This window comes from Marmota flaviventris, chromosome 18 (genome assembly GCF_047511675.1).
Source record: "Marmota flaviventris isolate mMarFla1 chromosome 18, mMarFla1.hap1, whole genome shotgun sequence".
NCBI classification, from domain to species: Eukaryota; Metazoa; Chordata; class Mammalia; order Rodentia; family Sciuridae; genus Marmota; species Marmota flaviventris.
Genome location: NC_092515.1, coordinates 6,821,219 through 6,838,334, shown reverse-complemented (window position 1 = coordinate 6,838,334; position 17,116 = coordinate 6,821,219). Strand labels below are relative to the sequence as shown.

The window sequence follows — 17,116 nt, the reverse complement described above, 5'->3', positions numbered from 1 at the left end:
AAATAAAAAGGGCTGGGAATGTGGCTAAGTGGTTAAGGCCCCTGGGTTTAATCCCTGATTAAAAAAAAAATAGGAGACAAGTATGTATAACTATTGACCCCTTTATATGGGCAAATTAAGGCCATTACCTGGGTGTGATCTCCAAAGGCTATTTTCTACACCTTGGAGATAATATTGGCCCATGCTGAAATAAAACCACAAGACGCACACATAAGAATTGCACACATAAGAATTATCAGATGAATCTGAACAGCTGGGTACACATGATGCTTAAGAGGTTGAGCTAGGGGTTTCGGGCTCAGCACTGAAATAGAATGTGAGACTTGGGTCCACTTATCCAAGTGGGAACTGAAGAAGCTTAAAAGAGGAATTGGCATTTGCTGGGGCCAAGCCACAAAACTGCTGTGTCAGTTCTGACCCCTGCCACCCTTCATGGTAGAAGAGGCATCTTAAGTGGGTGGTGTTTTTTCTGCTGTCATCACGCTTTCATGGCCACTCGTGAGGGAGAAGGGAATTGCATGACTGTAAAAGAGGCTATCGGGAAAGATGCCGACATATCCAAATCCAAAGCAATTGGAGTTTTCTAGTTTCCCGAGTAGTGATTGGCTCAGAGATGCATATATGGCCTAGTGAAGATTAGAACAAAAAAGAAGTTTGTTTTTAAATAGAGCCATCCAGAGGACAATGAGGCCAAAGTACAGAAACCACAGAGTCCTGGAAACATGCGAAGCCAATCCATCCATCTATGATGACCACTAGAACAGCCATGGACCACACACTTGGCCACTGAACACTTGCCTCTGATCAGTATTACTGATAAACCACATTCAATTTAATTAACTGAATGGTTCTCATGGCTGCCCTGTGGATCTTCTGTCACAGAGCCCCTTCATGCCAAAGATCACTTGCCATTTGTGCCACTTGCAAATTAAGTCCCAGCTAAGCAGTCAGATGTGCCTTCCTTGAACAACACTGGAATCTTAGAACAGCAATCCAAATTGCTACAACAGCATGAGATAAGCGACCATGGAGGAGGGCAGAGCAGGGACTAAGATCATGAGGTCTGGGGGAGTCAGGAGTGAGGTCTACCAAGTGCTGATGACTGACCATACTTGGAATTCTTAAATACAGATGTATTTTTTTCATCTCTGGACACACTAATCACACCCTTCTGGCTTCCCCCTCCCAACTGCAAACCAAGTAGTGCTCAGACACAGCACAGCACACGTGAGGGGCCCCTCCCTTTCACCAAAGCTGGGGGCAGGGCACAGCTTGGGGATGGAAGTGCCTTGAGGTAAATGTGGGGCTTCTAGAACCCAGTGGGCTCAGTTATAGATCAGGGGAAAGGGACCAGGATGCAGCACAGTGGTAAGGCTCCAGATTCAGCAGTTGGGACCTAGAACCCAGTGGTTTCATGGTGGGCTGAGCAGTTGGGGCAGCTGGGGGTAAGGGTTATGCTCAGCAGAGGGATTCTCTGGAGGGGAGAGAGAGAATCTCTAGACATGGAGGAGAGCTCAGACTCAGGGAAAGAGTGGGATCTGGTCCAGAAAAGACCAGAAAGGCAGAAAGGTATCTAGACCACATCAGCATGTGCTCTAGAAAGAACAAGGAACCAAGCGGTTCTGCCACCCCTGGCTTGGCCAAAGTGTGGGGGTTGACAGGAGCAGGGGTGGAGGCAGAACTGGACACCAGAGAGGGCTAGAGCATGAGTCCACCCTGAAGCCCAAGTTCTGAGTTGAAATGGAGGACAGTTGGCTTTCAGTTACCTTAAGTCCCTGAAAGGGTCCCATTAGCAGGGATACCATATGGTTTACAGCACTTGGTGGTCCTCAGGCCAGGCCTGAGCATGGCATGCTCTGTATGCTGTAAAATTTGCAAGCCACAAAGGGCACTAGGAGACTTGGCCTGGAAAGCAACAGGCCAGTTTTCCAAAAACCTCTGGCACCATGGCAGAATAATGGCAGATTCCAGGCCTCTGGGACCCAGCTCAAGCCTGAGGGACTCCAGGGTACAGATAATGCATCCTGAAACCCAAGAAAGGCACAGCATTGTGGATTTTGGAGTGTGGGGACTCCGAGGGTGGAGCTGGAGGGGCTGGAGTGTACGGCAGAAGGGACTGGGCTGGGGTCCACACATAGGGTGGACACCACTCAGGATCTGGAGTGGGGTTCAGAAACAACGCCCCCTGCATCCACTCCTTGGAGGAGGGACACAGGCAGGGAGCGTGGAGTGGAGGCTTAGTTGCGCTCCTCACCCAGTGAGCTGGCGGGGCTGAGGGGCTCACTGGGCGTGCTGATTGAGCTGGAGGGCGCAGTGTCCACTGAGTTGCTGCGCTTGCTCCCGCCCGTAGAGGAGGTGCAGGAGGCCCGGCGAGGCCACTCGGGTGCACGGATGTTGCGCCGGTCTTTAGCAGCCTCCTCATCCTCATCGTAACGCTCTTCCTCAAGTGGCCCGTCTCGAGGTTCTTCTTCATCCTCACTCTGGTGTGGGCTTGAGTGTCGTGATAGTGACGGCGATGGCGGCACCGAGGCTGGCCGTGGGTAGCGGTACCCCTGGGTCTGCATACCCATGAGTGTGGGCACAACAGACCAGAGTGAGCAGAGGCCCCAGAAAGACACCCCACCCCCAGCCCCGCCCGACCCAGCTCTCCAGCTCCTGGCTCCGCAGAAAGCACGGATCCACTCACCGCATCCGCCTCGTGGGGCTCGTAGGTGAAGTGATCTGGGAAGGCCTTGGCCAGCGCCATGTGGCGTGCAGACATATAGTACTTGGGGTAAAGAAGGGGAGGAGGTGTCAAGAGACGCAGGAGCCAGACCCCGCCCCTGGCGGATCCTGACACCTTTTAATGTAGATGAACACTCGCCCACACCTGCACCTTCCAGTATGCTTCTATGCAAATATCCATCTTTCTGGCTTGGCCACACCCCTATGCAAATGGAACTCCGAACCTAGGTTCTTCCTCCTGAAGCTCATTATTATCATTATTATTTTAAATTCTGGTACCGGGGCTTGAACGCAGGGGCGCTCTGCCACTATGCTACATCCCCGGCCCTCTTCATTTTTTATTTTGAGACAGAGTCTCGCTAAATTACTTAGGCTGACTTTATTTTTTTCTTTTTTCCCCCCTTCTTTCCCTCCCCACCCCTATGTCTCTCTTTGAGGTGCGGGGATTGAACCCAGAGCCTTCCTCAAGCTAGGCACACACTCCACTACCACTGAGCTACATCCCCAGCCTAAATGTCTTTTTTTCTTTTATATATTTTTAGTTGTTGATGGACCTTTATTTTATTCATTTATTTACATGCGGGGCTGAGAATCGAACCCACATGCTAGGCGAGTGCTCTACCACTGAGCCACAACCCAGCCCCCGAATTTCTTAAAGGGGCATCAATTGTCAGAAGCAGGAGGAGTAGGAGATCCTACCACCTGCACCAACTTTTTGAGGCTGCAGTACCCAAGAATCAAGTCAGGAGAGGTTGATTCACCTAGAAAAGGAGGAAAGCTGTGTTTAGGGAAAGTGGGTGTGTGTGGGGGGGGCGGGGGTCATACCCGGCCTAGGTATTTCCAATCCAGAAGGTCAGAGAGACGTTCCGTGCGATTCCGTTGGATGATGCGCTGTCGCCGGCTCTGCTGGCAGAAGCTGTAGAGGAAGGAGGTGAGCTGCGAACAGGAATCGTCCAGACTTCGGAACCTACGGTCCAGGATGTAGATGCCTGCAGAGGCCAGGGCAAGGTTTTTGTTGTTGTTTTGTTTCGTTTCTTGTACTGAGGATTGCACTCAGAGGCTCTTAACCACTGAGCCATATCTTCTCCAGTGTGAGTATGTGTATTCCCGCCCCCCTTAACAGAAAGGGTCTCACCAAGTTGCTGGGGCTGGCTTTGAACTCACAGTCCTGCTGCCTCAGCCTCCCTAGCTGCTGGGATTACAGGTATGTGCCACAGAGGCAGGTTTTAAAAATGGTTTGGGAAGACCTTCATCCTCCCCAGGATTCTGTGGCACTAGGACCCCTCCTCCCCCGGGGACCCAAGAGTTCACATTCCCTCCTGCCCAGGATCCAGGAATCCTAATTCTCTATCACTCTTCTCTAATCCTCAGGGACCTGGGTGCTGACCGTAAGCTGAGGGATCTGCAATGTGCTCTTCCATGAAGCAGCCGAAGCCGGAGAGGTTGGTAGAGATACTGGGGATGCCCATAACTGTGCACTCAGCTGCAAGAAGGTGTGAGAAAGGTCCACTTAGCTTCCCTCTCACGCCTACCCTCTCAATTGCAATAAAAGCCTCAATGGCGCCCTCTACCGGCGCCCAAACCAAGTGCCTAGTCACAGAGCCCGCACAACGGCGCTGGGGAGTAGGCTATACTTCTCCCCGCTTCTCAGTGCAGAAGCTGAAACGCAGAAAAAGGAATTTTTTTTTGCCTCAAGGACTCAGAATGCAGAAAAGTCTTAAGTTGAGAGATGAAGATTTATTGAACACTTACTCTGGACAAAAGTCCGTCATTTTCTCTACCATTGAGCCACATATATTTTATTTAGAGACAGGGTCTCACTAAGTTGCTTAGAGCCGAAGTTGCTGAGGCTGCCTTTGAACTTGCCATCCTCCTGCCTCAGCCCCCTGAGCCACTTGGGATTATAGGCAGCAGCTTTATAGTCTGTTTTGACAGGCAGTAAAAGGTTTCTCACTGTTAATACCTCTTGTGCAGAGCACTTACTATGCCTTGTTTGACAACTCAACCTTAATATATTTGAGGAGGGGCTGGGGATGTGGCTCAAGCAGTAGCGCGCTCGCCTGGCATGCGTGAGGCCCGGGTTGGATCCTCAGCACCACATACCAACAAAGATGTTGTGTCTGCCAATAACTAAAAAATAAAAAAAAAATTCTCTCGGAAAAAAAAAAGAATATATATATATATATATATATATATATATATATATATTTGAGGAGTATTATAATTCTTACGTAGAAGTGTTCCTAAAAACCTCTATAAGCTGGAAAAACAGGCAACTCAGGAGAAAACTGTACTGCACTTAGTTGTTAGTCAGTTGTGAATCGGTGCTGATATTTGGCATATTGGGGGAAATCAGAGCAGTGACATCCACTTGAAACTGACATTGTCATCTAGTTTTGAGTCACATGAACTACTGCATTACGAAAAGTCATGCTGTAGCAGAACAGACTGTTACCATTGTTCCTGTTTTGCAAAGGAGGGAAATGAGTTCAGAGAGGGCTGGTGCCTTGCCCCAAGATCATGCCAGATCTGAACAAGACCCCAGAACTATGCAGCCCCCAACCTGCTGCACTCACCGGGTGTGTAGCCCCAAGGCTCATAGTAGGAAGGGAAGACCCCAAGGTGGCAGCCTCGGACAAACTCCTCATAGTCCACAGGGAGCAGGGGGCTTGTGGAGGAGAGGAATTCTGGGTGAAAAATCACCTGGCAGTGAAAAAGAAGGGCTTAGCCCAAGCATCTTATGTAGATACTTCCTGGAAACCCAGAGTGGGTAAAACACTTGTCCAAAGCCACACAGCAAGTGGCTGACAAGACAAAGATTTAAACCTAAGTCTGTTTGCCTCAGAAGCCAGGGTTTTTTTCTAAACACAGTGATGCCTTTGATAAACTAGACGAATTGGGAATTTGACAACTGGGGTGCGACCCCCTCCCCCTGCAAACCCACCCCTAGACAGTGCCTTCACCTTCACCCTGTCAGCACTACTGTTGAAGAGGCCAATTCGGCGGATGGTGGTCAGGATGGGGTCCGAAGAGTCGTCCAGCATATTGTGGGTGCACACAGGGGGAAAAGACTGCCGCTGTAGGGGCCACAAGGGGGGCGAGGATTAGGGAAGGAACAGAGGGCTTCCTATTTATCTATGGGCCATGTTGACCCAGGGATCCAAGGAAACCACAATGCCCAGCAGGCCATGGGGTAACAAACCCAAGAGACTTGTAGGTTCCTTCTTGGTTCTATCTGTAAAGGGTCTTTCCTTAACTACCATGAGTCAAAAAACTGATTCCCAGCTCATTTTGAGGCAGAGTTAGTCTCAACATGCCCAGGGACTATGGAGAGTTATCACTATCTGGTTCTGTGCTCTTGGCTCTGACGTTAAAAGAAATATAACTTTCCCAGTCAATGGGGACAGAGACTATGTCAATAATGTAGCAAACTTCTGGGACAGCTGGGAGTTGTAGTTTTCTTATGAGAATCCCCTCCTCATCCCTAACAGGAGCCCAAAGGAACCACAATTCCCAGAAGTCACAGCATCAAAAAGAAGTTAGAATGACTAGGAAGCCCCAGAGGTTGCTGGGATGGATAATTCTTTGCAACTGTTGAATCATGTCTCATTTAAAGTTTCTACTCACTTTCAGCTTACTGACTCCAGAGGCCCCCCAAAACTACAACTCCCAGCATCCCTCTGTTAGCAACAATGTCTGAGTAAGGTGTGCTACCTTAAGGACATTGGAAATTATAATTTGGCCAAAAGCAGTTCATATCTGTTTGTGTAATGTAACTGTCTAGGTTCCAGTCCCCAGACTCACTAACCCTAACCACAGGTATCAAAATCCCTTGACTCAAGGAATTAAAGAACTCTAACTCCCAGAATCCTCTGTGGTGAGGGAAATCCATGTTGCAGAAAAGTCCCAGGGGCTGCTGGGAGTTGTAGTTCTCATTTTGTAACCCATAACTCTCTCCAAGGTTTTCCATCCACCTAATTCCATCAAATTCGTGTATGAAAGAAAATACAACTCTCGGGGGTGTGTGGGGACTAAGCCATAGACAATGGGATAAGAAACAGTGGTTCCTGAGCTTTCAATGTTCTTCAGGGAATGCTAGGGGTTTTAGCTGACCTCTGGGATCCATCCCAAAGAGGCCCAACAAAACCACCATTCCCAGAAATGTCTAGGGACAGAGGGGGAGACCATATGCAGTAAGGCCCACAGACAGCTGGCAGTTGTAATTTCTCTTCTGCAGCCATCTTGACTCTCTGAATGTCCCTTTTACCCTTCATCCACTAACCACAGGAGTTGTAGTTTTCTTATGAGAATCCCCTCCTCATCCCTAACAGGAGCCCAAAGGAACCACAATTCCCAGAAGTCAAAACTAAAACAAACCCCACAACTCCCAACTGCTCCCCGCCCTGCAGAATAAGTCACAGAAAATAGCCTTCCCAAAGTGCCTCTGGGAATTGAAGTTCTACCTGTCACTTCACACCTTTCTGTGGACCTCAAAATTGATCCTCAATAAAGAATCACTGAAGAAAGAAGAACTCCCAGCAATCTCTGCGGTCAGAAATAACATGGCAAGAGGCCTTCAGGGCTGCTGGAAAATGGCTCTCTCTGCTCAGGGGTCCAAACCATACCTGTGTGGCAAAGATGGCCCTCTTCATCATGGTGAAGTCTTCCTTGTCAAGCATCTTGTTCATGTCTGGGAGGCTCCCCCTGAAAGGTGAGTGGGGACATGCACATGGGAATGAGGTGACAAGAGGGGTCAGGGCCCTGAAGGATACAAAGCAAGGACCTGGTACTCACACCAATAAGGATTCATAAAGCTTCCTCCCGAATTTCTCCTTCACTGTGTTGGCAGTGTCCCTGGAAGGAGCAGAGTAACAACATCAGATAGCACCAGAGACCATTTATTGTCAGGCTTTAGGGGCATTGGGGAAACTGAAGTCTGGGCAGAAAAACCATGCCCTGGGGCTCCAGGATGGAGGATGGGGACCAAGGAACAGGCCCTGGAAGGCTCGGGTTCCTTATGCCCTGTATCAGCTGTGTGGCCAGGGACAGGTGGCCTTTCCTCTCTGACTTCAGTGACTCATCTATCAGATGAGGATAAATATAGAACCAACCTCAGAGGTTAGCAATGAAGACTTGAGGAGGTCAAGACAAAAAGTGCACAGTGCCCAGCACACTCTGAGCCTTCCAGAAATGTCAGCTATTATTAGGACTTGTGCTTGCCTGGAGGAGGCAATGCTAAGCCCCATTTTATAAAAAAAAAAAAAAAAAGGAAGATTCTAAGAAAGGTATATTCAGGCACACAAACAAAGCCAGCACAGAGCCCCACTGGATAGCTCTGCTTGCAATCCTTCCCATAGTTGTAGTCACATTTTCTTCCTGCCTCCCTAGGATATGCTGCTCCAGCCTCCCTGGCCTCCTTGCCATTTCTCAAACATCCCCAGAGCCTTTGCACTTGCTGTTCCCATGGCTGAAATGCAGTTCCCCAGACACACACAGGCTTATCATCTCTGCCCAGTGGCAAAGTCTGTGTCATCTGTCCTCACAACCCTGACAACCCTGTTTCATATTCCAGTCCTGTTTTACTGTTTTTTTGTTTTGTTTTTGTGGTGCCAGGGATCGAACCCAGGGCCTTGTGCATGCGAAGCAAGTACTCTACCAACTGAGCTGTATCCCCAGCCCCTGCTTTACTGTTTTGATAGCACACTTTCCATAAGATTTTCTAGAACATGATCCTCATAAGGGCAGAGATTTCATCTCTGTTGCTCACAGCTGTGTTCCCAGACACTGGCAGGAACAGGGCCTGGCACCTTGTAGATGCTTAGTGAATATCTGATGGCCAATGAATGGGTTTTACAGAGGAGGAAACAGGCTCAGGGAGGGACAGTGGTTTGCCTCGATTCACAAAGCCAGTGAGGGTCAGTGGTATGAGTGGAACCTTGCCGGGTTGATATCAGTGCCCTGCTCATGTTGTTACACTCTTCCATCCCATGACTTCTTATTGTTTCTGAGTTGGAGGATTTTTTTCCTTATACTAGAGATTGAATCCAGTGAGCTTAACCACTGAACCACCTCCCCAGCCCTTTTTAATATTTTATCTAGAGACAGGGTCTCACTTGAGTTGCTTAGGGCCTCCCTAAGTTGCTGAGGCTGGCTTTGAACTTATGATCATCCTCCTGCCTCAGCCTCCTGAGCTGCTGGGATTACAGGTGTGAGCCACTGCTCCCTGGAGGTGTCTTAAGCAGTGATTTCACTAGTAACTGGTGGGGCAAGTTGATCATGTTACAGAGAGCAAGACTAAGACTCCCGGAGAAACACTGGGCCTAAAGTTCAGGGCTTGGAGTGAAGCTGACAGGGCGCCCCAGCAGAGGGCTGCTGACCAAAGCTGTTTGCGCACGGCTTGGCCCTTGAGGGTTTCCACGTTGAAGTTGTTGGTCCGAGCTGGCATGATGAAGAAGGCGACCACTGTCTGCTCACTGCCATTCACCTGAGATGAGGAAAAGGAGGAAGGCTGGGATCACATGGGGAGAGCTGGGGCCAGCCCCCCTCTGCCACTCCCTAGCACCTCTACAACCCTCCGTGCCTCTTCCTGCTAAGAATTACAGGACAGGGTTATTGTCCCCACTGAGCCTTTGATCTTTCTGGGTCTCTACACCCTGCTTCCCCCAGCATGGGTTTCCCTAAGCCCATCTGCCTGGTCTCTGTTCTCCAATCATTTTCTCATCCTCCCTTTGCACCCTCATAACTGAGGCCTTACTCTGAGCAGATAGTTGAGCCGGGCCAATGCCTCCAGGAAGACGTCAGCCCCCTTGTTAGAGAATTCGTAGCGGCCAGCAATAAAGAAATACAAGGTCTTGTCCAAGTTGAAGTCCAGGTGCCTAGAGAAGTAATATAGCAGGATAAAGCCCAGGACTCTCACCCTCCAGTCCTGTTCTTGAAAATGCAAATCCCAGAAGCTACAGGGGCAAAGACAATTTTTTTTTCCTAGTACTAGGACTGAACCCAGGGGTACTCTACCACTGAGCCACATCCCAGCCATTTTAATTTTTTATTTTGAGACAAGGTCTGGCTGAGTTACTTAGGGCCTCACTAAGTAGCTGAGGCTGGCTTTGAACTTGTAATCCTCCTGCACTGGCCTCCCAAACCACTGGGATTACAAGCACGCACCACAGTGCCTGTATTCCAGCCCTCTTTTACTTTAATTAATTTTTGGCGGGGTACCAGGGATTGAACTCAGGGCCACTCAGCCACTGAGCCACCTCCTCAGCCCTTTTTTACATTTCATTTAGAGACAAGGTCTCACTGAGTTGCTTAGTGCCTCGCTGTTGTTGAGGCTGGTTTTGAACTCATGATCCTCCTGCCTCAGCCTCCTGAGTCACTGGGATTACAGATGTATGTTACTGCACCTGGCTCTTTTATTTTTATTTTAAGACAGGGTCTCACTAAGCTGCTGAGGCTGTCCTCCACTTGTGATCTTCCTGTGTTAGCCTCCTGAGCCAATGGGATTACAGGCATGTGCTAAGGCACCTGGCTGAAAAGAATTTTTTAGCCAATGCAGAAGCACCATGAGGCCTCCTGGGAGTTGTGGCTGTTTTTTCCCTTAGATAGGGAGCTCCTTTAAGTCCCCAACATGGGAAAAAAGCAGGGGAAAGGTAACTCCATTACCACTACCGCACAGAGTGGGTTGCAATCCCTACAGGACTCAGCGCATTGTTCTAGAACTCAGGAACTAGCTGTCCCCGGATTCCTCAGATCCAGGAGTCCTGACCCTAGCTCCTGTTCTCTTAAGACCTAGGTACCTGGCCCACATACCCATAAAAATGGCCTCGTACAAACTCCTGGATCCGAGCTTTGCTCTGAGCATGGAGGTTCTGGAACTCATGCATGGCAGAGAATTTCTTCACATTCAGTCCGTTGGGGGTCACAATATCTGGGATTGGGGGAGAAGGTCCCATGTTTCATTTCTTCATTTGTTTTCATTCAGATTAATGTCTTTGGATCTTTGGATGAATAAATGAAAGCCTCCTTTTCTTTTTCTTTCTTTCTTTCTTTTTTTTTTTAATACTTAGGAGTTGTAGTTTTTTTTTTTGTTTTTCCCTTATCCCACCCTGAAATGGGAATAATTAAGTATCCCAATGGCTTGCTTCTTCCAGGATATGCTCTCAACCTTCAAAAATCTTTCAGGGACCCAGCCATCTCCTCTCCTTAGAAATTAAAGCATGTCAATGAAAAATTACAACCCCCATCAGCTCCTGGGACAAAATTTCAGGAATATTTGGAGCTAGGCAGACAAAGGCCTTCTGAGAATGGAAGTTCTCACTCCATACACATTGAGAATGGATACTAAGATCTGGGAAGAAAGCCCAGTTCCAACTTAATTTTTTCCCAAAACGAAGTCTACTAACCCTGGATTTCCTTTCAGAAGCCAATTGGTGAATTTTATCATTTCAGAAGTTACTATCAGAGACACTACAACTCCCACTAGCTTCTGGGGTATACAGAGCCAGACAGCTTCATTTACAGATCATCATCCCAATCCCAAGGCCTTCTGGGAGTTGTAGTTCTCAGTTCTTTGTTAAAAAGTGGTACTGGCCTTGGCATTGACAGTCGCCTACCTCATTCATGGCTAGGGACCCCAGCCCAGGCCCTACCTGGTTTCCTCTTGAGTAGGTGCTGAGCCTCGATGGCGGTGATCTGAGACACAGTAGTGAAGACATGAGCACAATGGGCTGCTGCCCGTTCCATGCAGTAGCGGTGATAGATTTGCCTCTCACCTGCTTCCTTGTCCACGTTGAACTGGGCAGGAAAAGAAGGAAGATGGGCTAGGAAAGTTGGGCACAGGATTGGAGGTCTAGGACTCCAGGGTCCTGGAGTTTGGGGGTGGGGCTGGCACCTGAACTCCTGGGTCTAAGGGAGGAGGGATCTGGGGACTTGGACTCAGGTTCTGGGAAAGGAAGAAGCGATCCCCTTGGGCTTCTTAGAGCTTTGGGCCATCCTGAGATACCTGCAGTCCCCACCTGCTGCCACACCCCCAGCTCACATTCTCCAGGTTGTTGTAGAAGTCCACAGCACCAGCACACAGGTAGCGCCCCAGCAGAGTGGCATGGGTGGTGAAGATGGTGGCCACAGGCAGCCTCCGGGCACGACACAGGCAGAGCCCAATGCCTGCCAACCACTCATGGAAGTGAGCAACCACATGTGGCTTCTCCTCATTCTGGGCCAGGAACTGTGGGGCAAGAGGGATAGGGTCACTGTGTCTCTGTGTATATCATGAAAGGAGTTGGCAGTTCCCAACGTGGACAAAAAAGCAAGGGAAAGGTAACTCCAGTACCACTACTGCACAGAGTGGGTTGCAGTCCCTACAGGACAAGGAATTATAAGCTTCAAGGCAGTCAGACCAGCTGGCCTCATCCCCCAGAGACTGATGGGGGCTGGGTTTTTTTTTTCTTTTTTCTTTTTCCTTTTTTTGCCAGTTTTATAAGGTTGGCAAGGCTGAACTAGGAAGACTAAAGTTCTAGTGTTCCAAGTTCTAGGCACAACTCCTGGAGACCCCTTATCTCAATCAAGGATGAGCACTCAACAGTAACAAAAGGATTATAACTCTCAGAATGCCTTAGGTAGGCAGATCCTAAATCATTTGTCCCTGGGCATGGAAAATTGAGTTTCTTAAGGCTTTTAATACTAGACAGGAGACAGAACCAGGATTACTGGTTCTTAGGTGGGCTGGGGAGCCATAAGCATCCAGGTCCTCATCTGAGTACTTCAGTTTTAACAATATTGGATTAGAGAACTACAACTCCCAGAATTCCTAAGGGCCAGCCCTTACTGAGAAAACTGGAGTAAACGCAGCTAGAATTGGCAATTTGGGTCTCTGAGGAAAGAGGCTGAGCCCCTGGATGTCTATGTCCTCACAGGTCAAAGTTAATTCTTGGAATCAAGAACCTACAGGGGTTGGTGATACAGTTCAGTTGGTAGAGTGCTTGCCTTGTATGCACAAGGTCCTGGGTTCAATCCCCAGCACTGCAAAACAAACAAACAAACAAACAAAAAACCCCAAAAACCCCCCAAACCCTACAATTCCCAGAATGCCTCTGGAGAAGCCAATTCTCTGCCCAGGGGCTGATGGTCATTGTAGTTTTGGGCATGGGTGGAACTGCATGAGACGGGGTCAGTAGTGGGGCCTACCTCACCCAGGAACCAGGTAGTGAGGAAGCCAAAGAGGACGGCATCATTGGCCTCGCGGTCATACCAGGGCACCCCGATGTTGCAGGTGTCCCAGAGCTCTCCCTTCCAGCGTTCCAGGGCCCAAGCTGAGGCCCCCACGTCCAGGAGCACCACCAAGGGCCCCCCCTCGATCAGCCAACGTCCAAAATACACCTGGGATGGGGTACAGGAAAGCTCAGGGCTTTTGCAGTTCTTCTATCTGCTGGCACAAGCCCAGTTCTCTCATCCTTTGTATTTGCTGCTGACTTCTCACCCGTTGCCTTATTTCTGTTTGCTGTGATTTATTTCCACCATACTCTTTTGCTACCTCTGTTCCAAAATTTCCTGGACCCTTGGTTAGATTCTGTAACTGCTACCATTCTTCCACCCCACTCCCTCCTTTCACTTCAGGACTCTGCCCCCGCTGCCTTGTTTCCTCTACCTGCCACCTTGTTTCGGGGTCTGCTGCCACATTTCTCTTAGCAATCACCTGGTGCTTTCTCCCATTGTCTTCTGTCTGTGACTACTTCCTTCCACTGGAAACTTTGCTTACTGTTCTTGTCGCCACCTCTACCCCACCTCCCTGCCTTGTTTCTGTCCCTTTCACCATATATTTGTCACCTGTTACTTCTTCTCTCTGTCCATAGGCCCACTTGGTAGTCTGCAGCCACATTTCTAGCCCTGCCTGTCCTCTTTCTCTGCCCCAAGCCTGAATTTTTCTACCCACTCCATGTTTCTGAGTCTTGCTGTCTCATTTCAGCCCTTCCACATTTTTCTGGAGACCGTGGCCTTGGTTCTGGGCCTGCTGCCACACCTCCAGCCAGTGGATGAGGAATCATCCTCCCCCAACCAGCCAACCTGGCTTTTCCCTGCCAGGAGCCTCACTGGGACGCCCCTCCTCCTCTCAGCTGTTGTCTGCCCTTTTGCTGGGGGGGCTATTCTTAGGAGCAACTACCCTGGGGGAGGGACTGGGCTGTGCTGGGGTCCTTTAGGGACACAATCTGGCCTGACTGGACTCCAGACCCCACCCCAAAGAGAGACTAAAGAGTGGAGGAACCACTGTACCTCTGCCTCCCAGCCTCCCGCCTGTCTGTCCCTTCTGACAGCTGCCTCATGGGCTTCTGAATGGAAGCTGCCTCACTTTTGGTCTTCATCTTAGGGCCCTGGAACTTTTCCGTCCTCTCTTTAGTCTCTGGATTTGCGCATCTCAGACTCTGCCCCCTGGGTCTGTCTGCCTGCCTCTCCTTTCTTAATCAATATTCTATCTTTCTCTCTGAAGCATCCAGCAGCCTCTCTCCTATACCTAGAAGGTGTACATCTCTCTCCCTTGTCAGCCTGTCTACCTCGCTGTCCAGGTTGGCTATTTATAAGTCATGATGATGGCAGTGGTGGTTACAATGATGATAATAGCTCATACCAGACGGCCACCTTCATGCAGGAACCATGCCAAAGACATTATGGTTATTAACTTTTCACCCTCCCAGCACCCCTACAAGGTAGATGCTATTAGCACATTCATTAGCAAAGGTCACACAAGGCAGCAAGCAGAGGCTGACTTTGAACTCTTCAACTTCCAGATTCTTGCTCCAGCACACTTGCCTTAGCCCAAACTGACCTCCCCTGGGCTCCCTCTGGCTGGCTGTATTTCTGTCTAGCTTTCTTTCTCTACCTGGGTCTGTTGGATCTTGGCTTATTGAATTGATCTGTCTATCCACTCACCAACACACTCGATCCACCAGCTTGGACTTCACGGGATCCTGATCTGCCTATCAGCCTGGCTCTCCATGCCTCCCGCTCTCCACTCCCTGCCCCTTCCTTCTCCATCCTCTGCTTATACCCTGGGGGAGGGCCCTGGGCTCCTGCCCTCAGCCATGCCATGTCCCACCTTGCAGCCCTTGCTGTTCATGGAGTCCAGCGTCCTCTTCAGGGCCGCGGTTGGGGGCTCCAGCAGCTCCACCTGGGTCCTCACACCCTGCTCCGTGTACGGTCCCACCAGGTAGTAGTTGTCGCCCCACTCATCCCCTGTCACCTTCGCCTTCGTCTGGAGCACCGTGTAGATGCCCCCCACTGTGGGCCCAAGTGCATGAGGGCAGGCCCCAGCTGTGGTCTATAGGTCTGGGACCTGGGGTGGGGGTGGGACCCCAGATCTCCAGCTCAGGGCAAGAGGGGTCTGGGAGCCCATACTTTGGAGTCAGAGGAGAGGGAATAAGGGTTGGAGGCTTGGGTCAAGAGGAAAGGGGGCGAGAGGGTAGTCCTCCTGGGTCTAAGGAGAAGGGGGGCTGGGATCAGGACACTGAGGAGGAGGGGGCTTGAGCTAGACTCCTGGGTCTGAGGGAATTAGGGTCTAGGAGCTTGAGGATGGCAGAGGCTGAGAATCATTGGGACCCAAGTTTGTGGGCTCCTGGCTTTCAGGAGCTGGGTTTAGATTCTCGGTCAGCTTCAAGACACAGTGGGAAGAACCCTTTTTCATTGCCCTATTCACCTTTCCAGTTACCTAAGAGAAGCCTGAATTTTCATTCCCTATCCCCCAAGAGCCCTGCAGCTCTGTCTCCCAGTCCCTCCTCCCTGACTGGGGACATAGGCATGCAGCTGGTCCTCATGATCCCATCTCAAACCCAGGAGTCTGGGCCCCCTAAGGGCATCCTCACCTCCTGGAGCCCAGGCCCTACCAATACATGGATCTGTGTCCACAAGCCCCCTCTCATGCTGGGAGGCCCTGTCCCTTTTTCTCCAAGCCCCAGCAAAGCAAACCTCAGACCCCACTCTTCTGAGGGGTGAAACTGAGACTGCCTAGCTTCTGGAGATTCCAGCCTCAGCTTTCTCCCAAGCTAGAAGCCCAGGCTCTTGGAAGCCAAGGACAGAGAAAAGCAGGCTCCCAGCCACTCCCATCCTAGAGCCCAGCCCCTGACCAACTTAGGACTTCCAGCCTTCCCCATCCCAGTACGCATGTGTCCAAGGCCATGGGTTCCACTACTCCTAGGAACCCATGTCTCAGGCCCCAGATTCTTTCAAAACCCAGGCATTCAGGCCCCTAACTCCCTCCCACCTTAGCACCTAAGAATTAGGGTCTCCAACCCCTGCCCATCTTTATTCTCAAGTGGCCAGGTTCCCAGATGCTCCCACAACAAACCATGCATCCTATCTCCTAGTGGCTCTCTCTCCAATCCAGAATTATACCCAGAGAACACTTTCTCCAAGACCATGGGGTCTGAAATCTAGCTGCTCCCCAGGTTTGCATGCAGAAGTCCCATCCCCCCAGCCACTCCTTCCCTGTTCAGGACCCAGATCTCTGGTCTTTGGGGAGCCTTCCTCCAGATACAGGAAGCTTTCATTTTAGTGCCCTCTCCTCTGAGACACAGTTAGGACCTGGAAGCCTCCTTCCATCTTAAGTCTCTCTTCACTTTCACTCGCTGGGCCTAGGAGACATACTCCAGCCCCTCCCCAAGGACACAGGAGTCATAGGCGCCTTGCCCAGAACCCAAGAGTCCCCCATGTAGTTCTGCCCCCCGAGTCAGAGTTTCGGGCCCCCATCCCCAACCGCCCTTCTAGTCAAGGGCCCGGACGCCTGATGTGCTCACCCTTGTTGGCCACCTCCCAGGCCACCTCGAAGAGCACCGTGTTCTCCAGGTCGAACTCATCCTCCCAATCCTCCAGTCCTGGCAGTGAGGACATGGACAAAGTGCGACTTAGAGGCATGGCTGGCCCGGAAGGGGTCTCAGAGGACCACAGGTGGGACCCCGGAGGTGTCCAGGGAATGCACTAGGTAGAGTGAGGGGCCGGGTAGCGGGTGTCGGACGGGAAGCTTGCAACGCGCCCAGCTTCCTATTGCACGACCGCACCCCCGCCCGGCGGCGTTCTGACCTGGGCAGGAGGCGGTCGCGGCGTCACTGAGCTTGGTGGTGGCCCTGCAGTGAAACCTTGCGGCCACCAGGAGGCGGTGCCCGCCCCCAGTCAGCGCCATTGGCCCGTGCCCGGGGGGCGGGGGCTTCCGCGTCTCCTGATTGGTGGAGCGGATCAGGTTCGTTCAGCGCCTCCACCGCTGTAATTGTGGATGCGAGCTCCATGGGGAGGGGCTTGTCGCTGCGCTGAACGGAAACGATTGGCTTTTAGATCTGTCAATCTGAAGCTGGAGGCCCTAAAGTGGGGAGGAAAAGGGTGGGATAAAGAGGAACCGGAGCGTGGAGGACGTGTG

General features: G+C 50.7%; 1 protein-coding gene across 1 annotated transcript; it reads right to left on the bottom strand.

Annotated features, from left to right (window-relative positions):
* Positions 1–211: 211 nt before the first annotated feature.
* Gys1 (glycogen synthase 1) lies at positions 212–16,818 on the bottom strand. Its single transcript, XM_027920304.2, has 16 exons — positions 16,503–16,818; positions 14,810–14,991; positions 12,907–13,098; positions 11,762–11,947; positions 11,373–11,517; positions 10,534–10,651; positions 9,479–9,599; positions 9,102–9,208; positions 7,519–7,578; positions 7,350–7,428; positions 5,688–5,801; positions 5,301–5,427; positions 4,112–4,207; positions 3,550–3,713; positions 2,687–2,767; positions 212–2,558 (listed from the first exon to the last, which is right to left on the bottom strand). Exons 1-16 carry the CDS (start codon positions 16,618–16,620, stop codon positions 2,238–2,240), a joined length of 2,211 nt encoding a protein of 736 aa, XP_027776105.1. The 5' UTR covers positions 16,621–16,818; the 3' UTR covers positions 212–2,237.
* Positions 16,819–17,116: the final 298 nt, after the last annotated feature.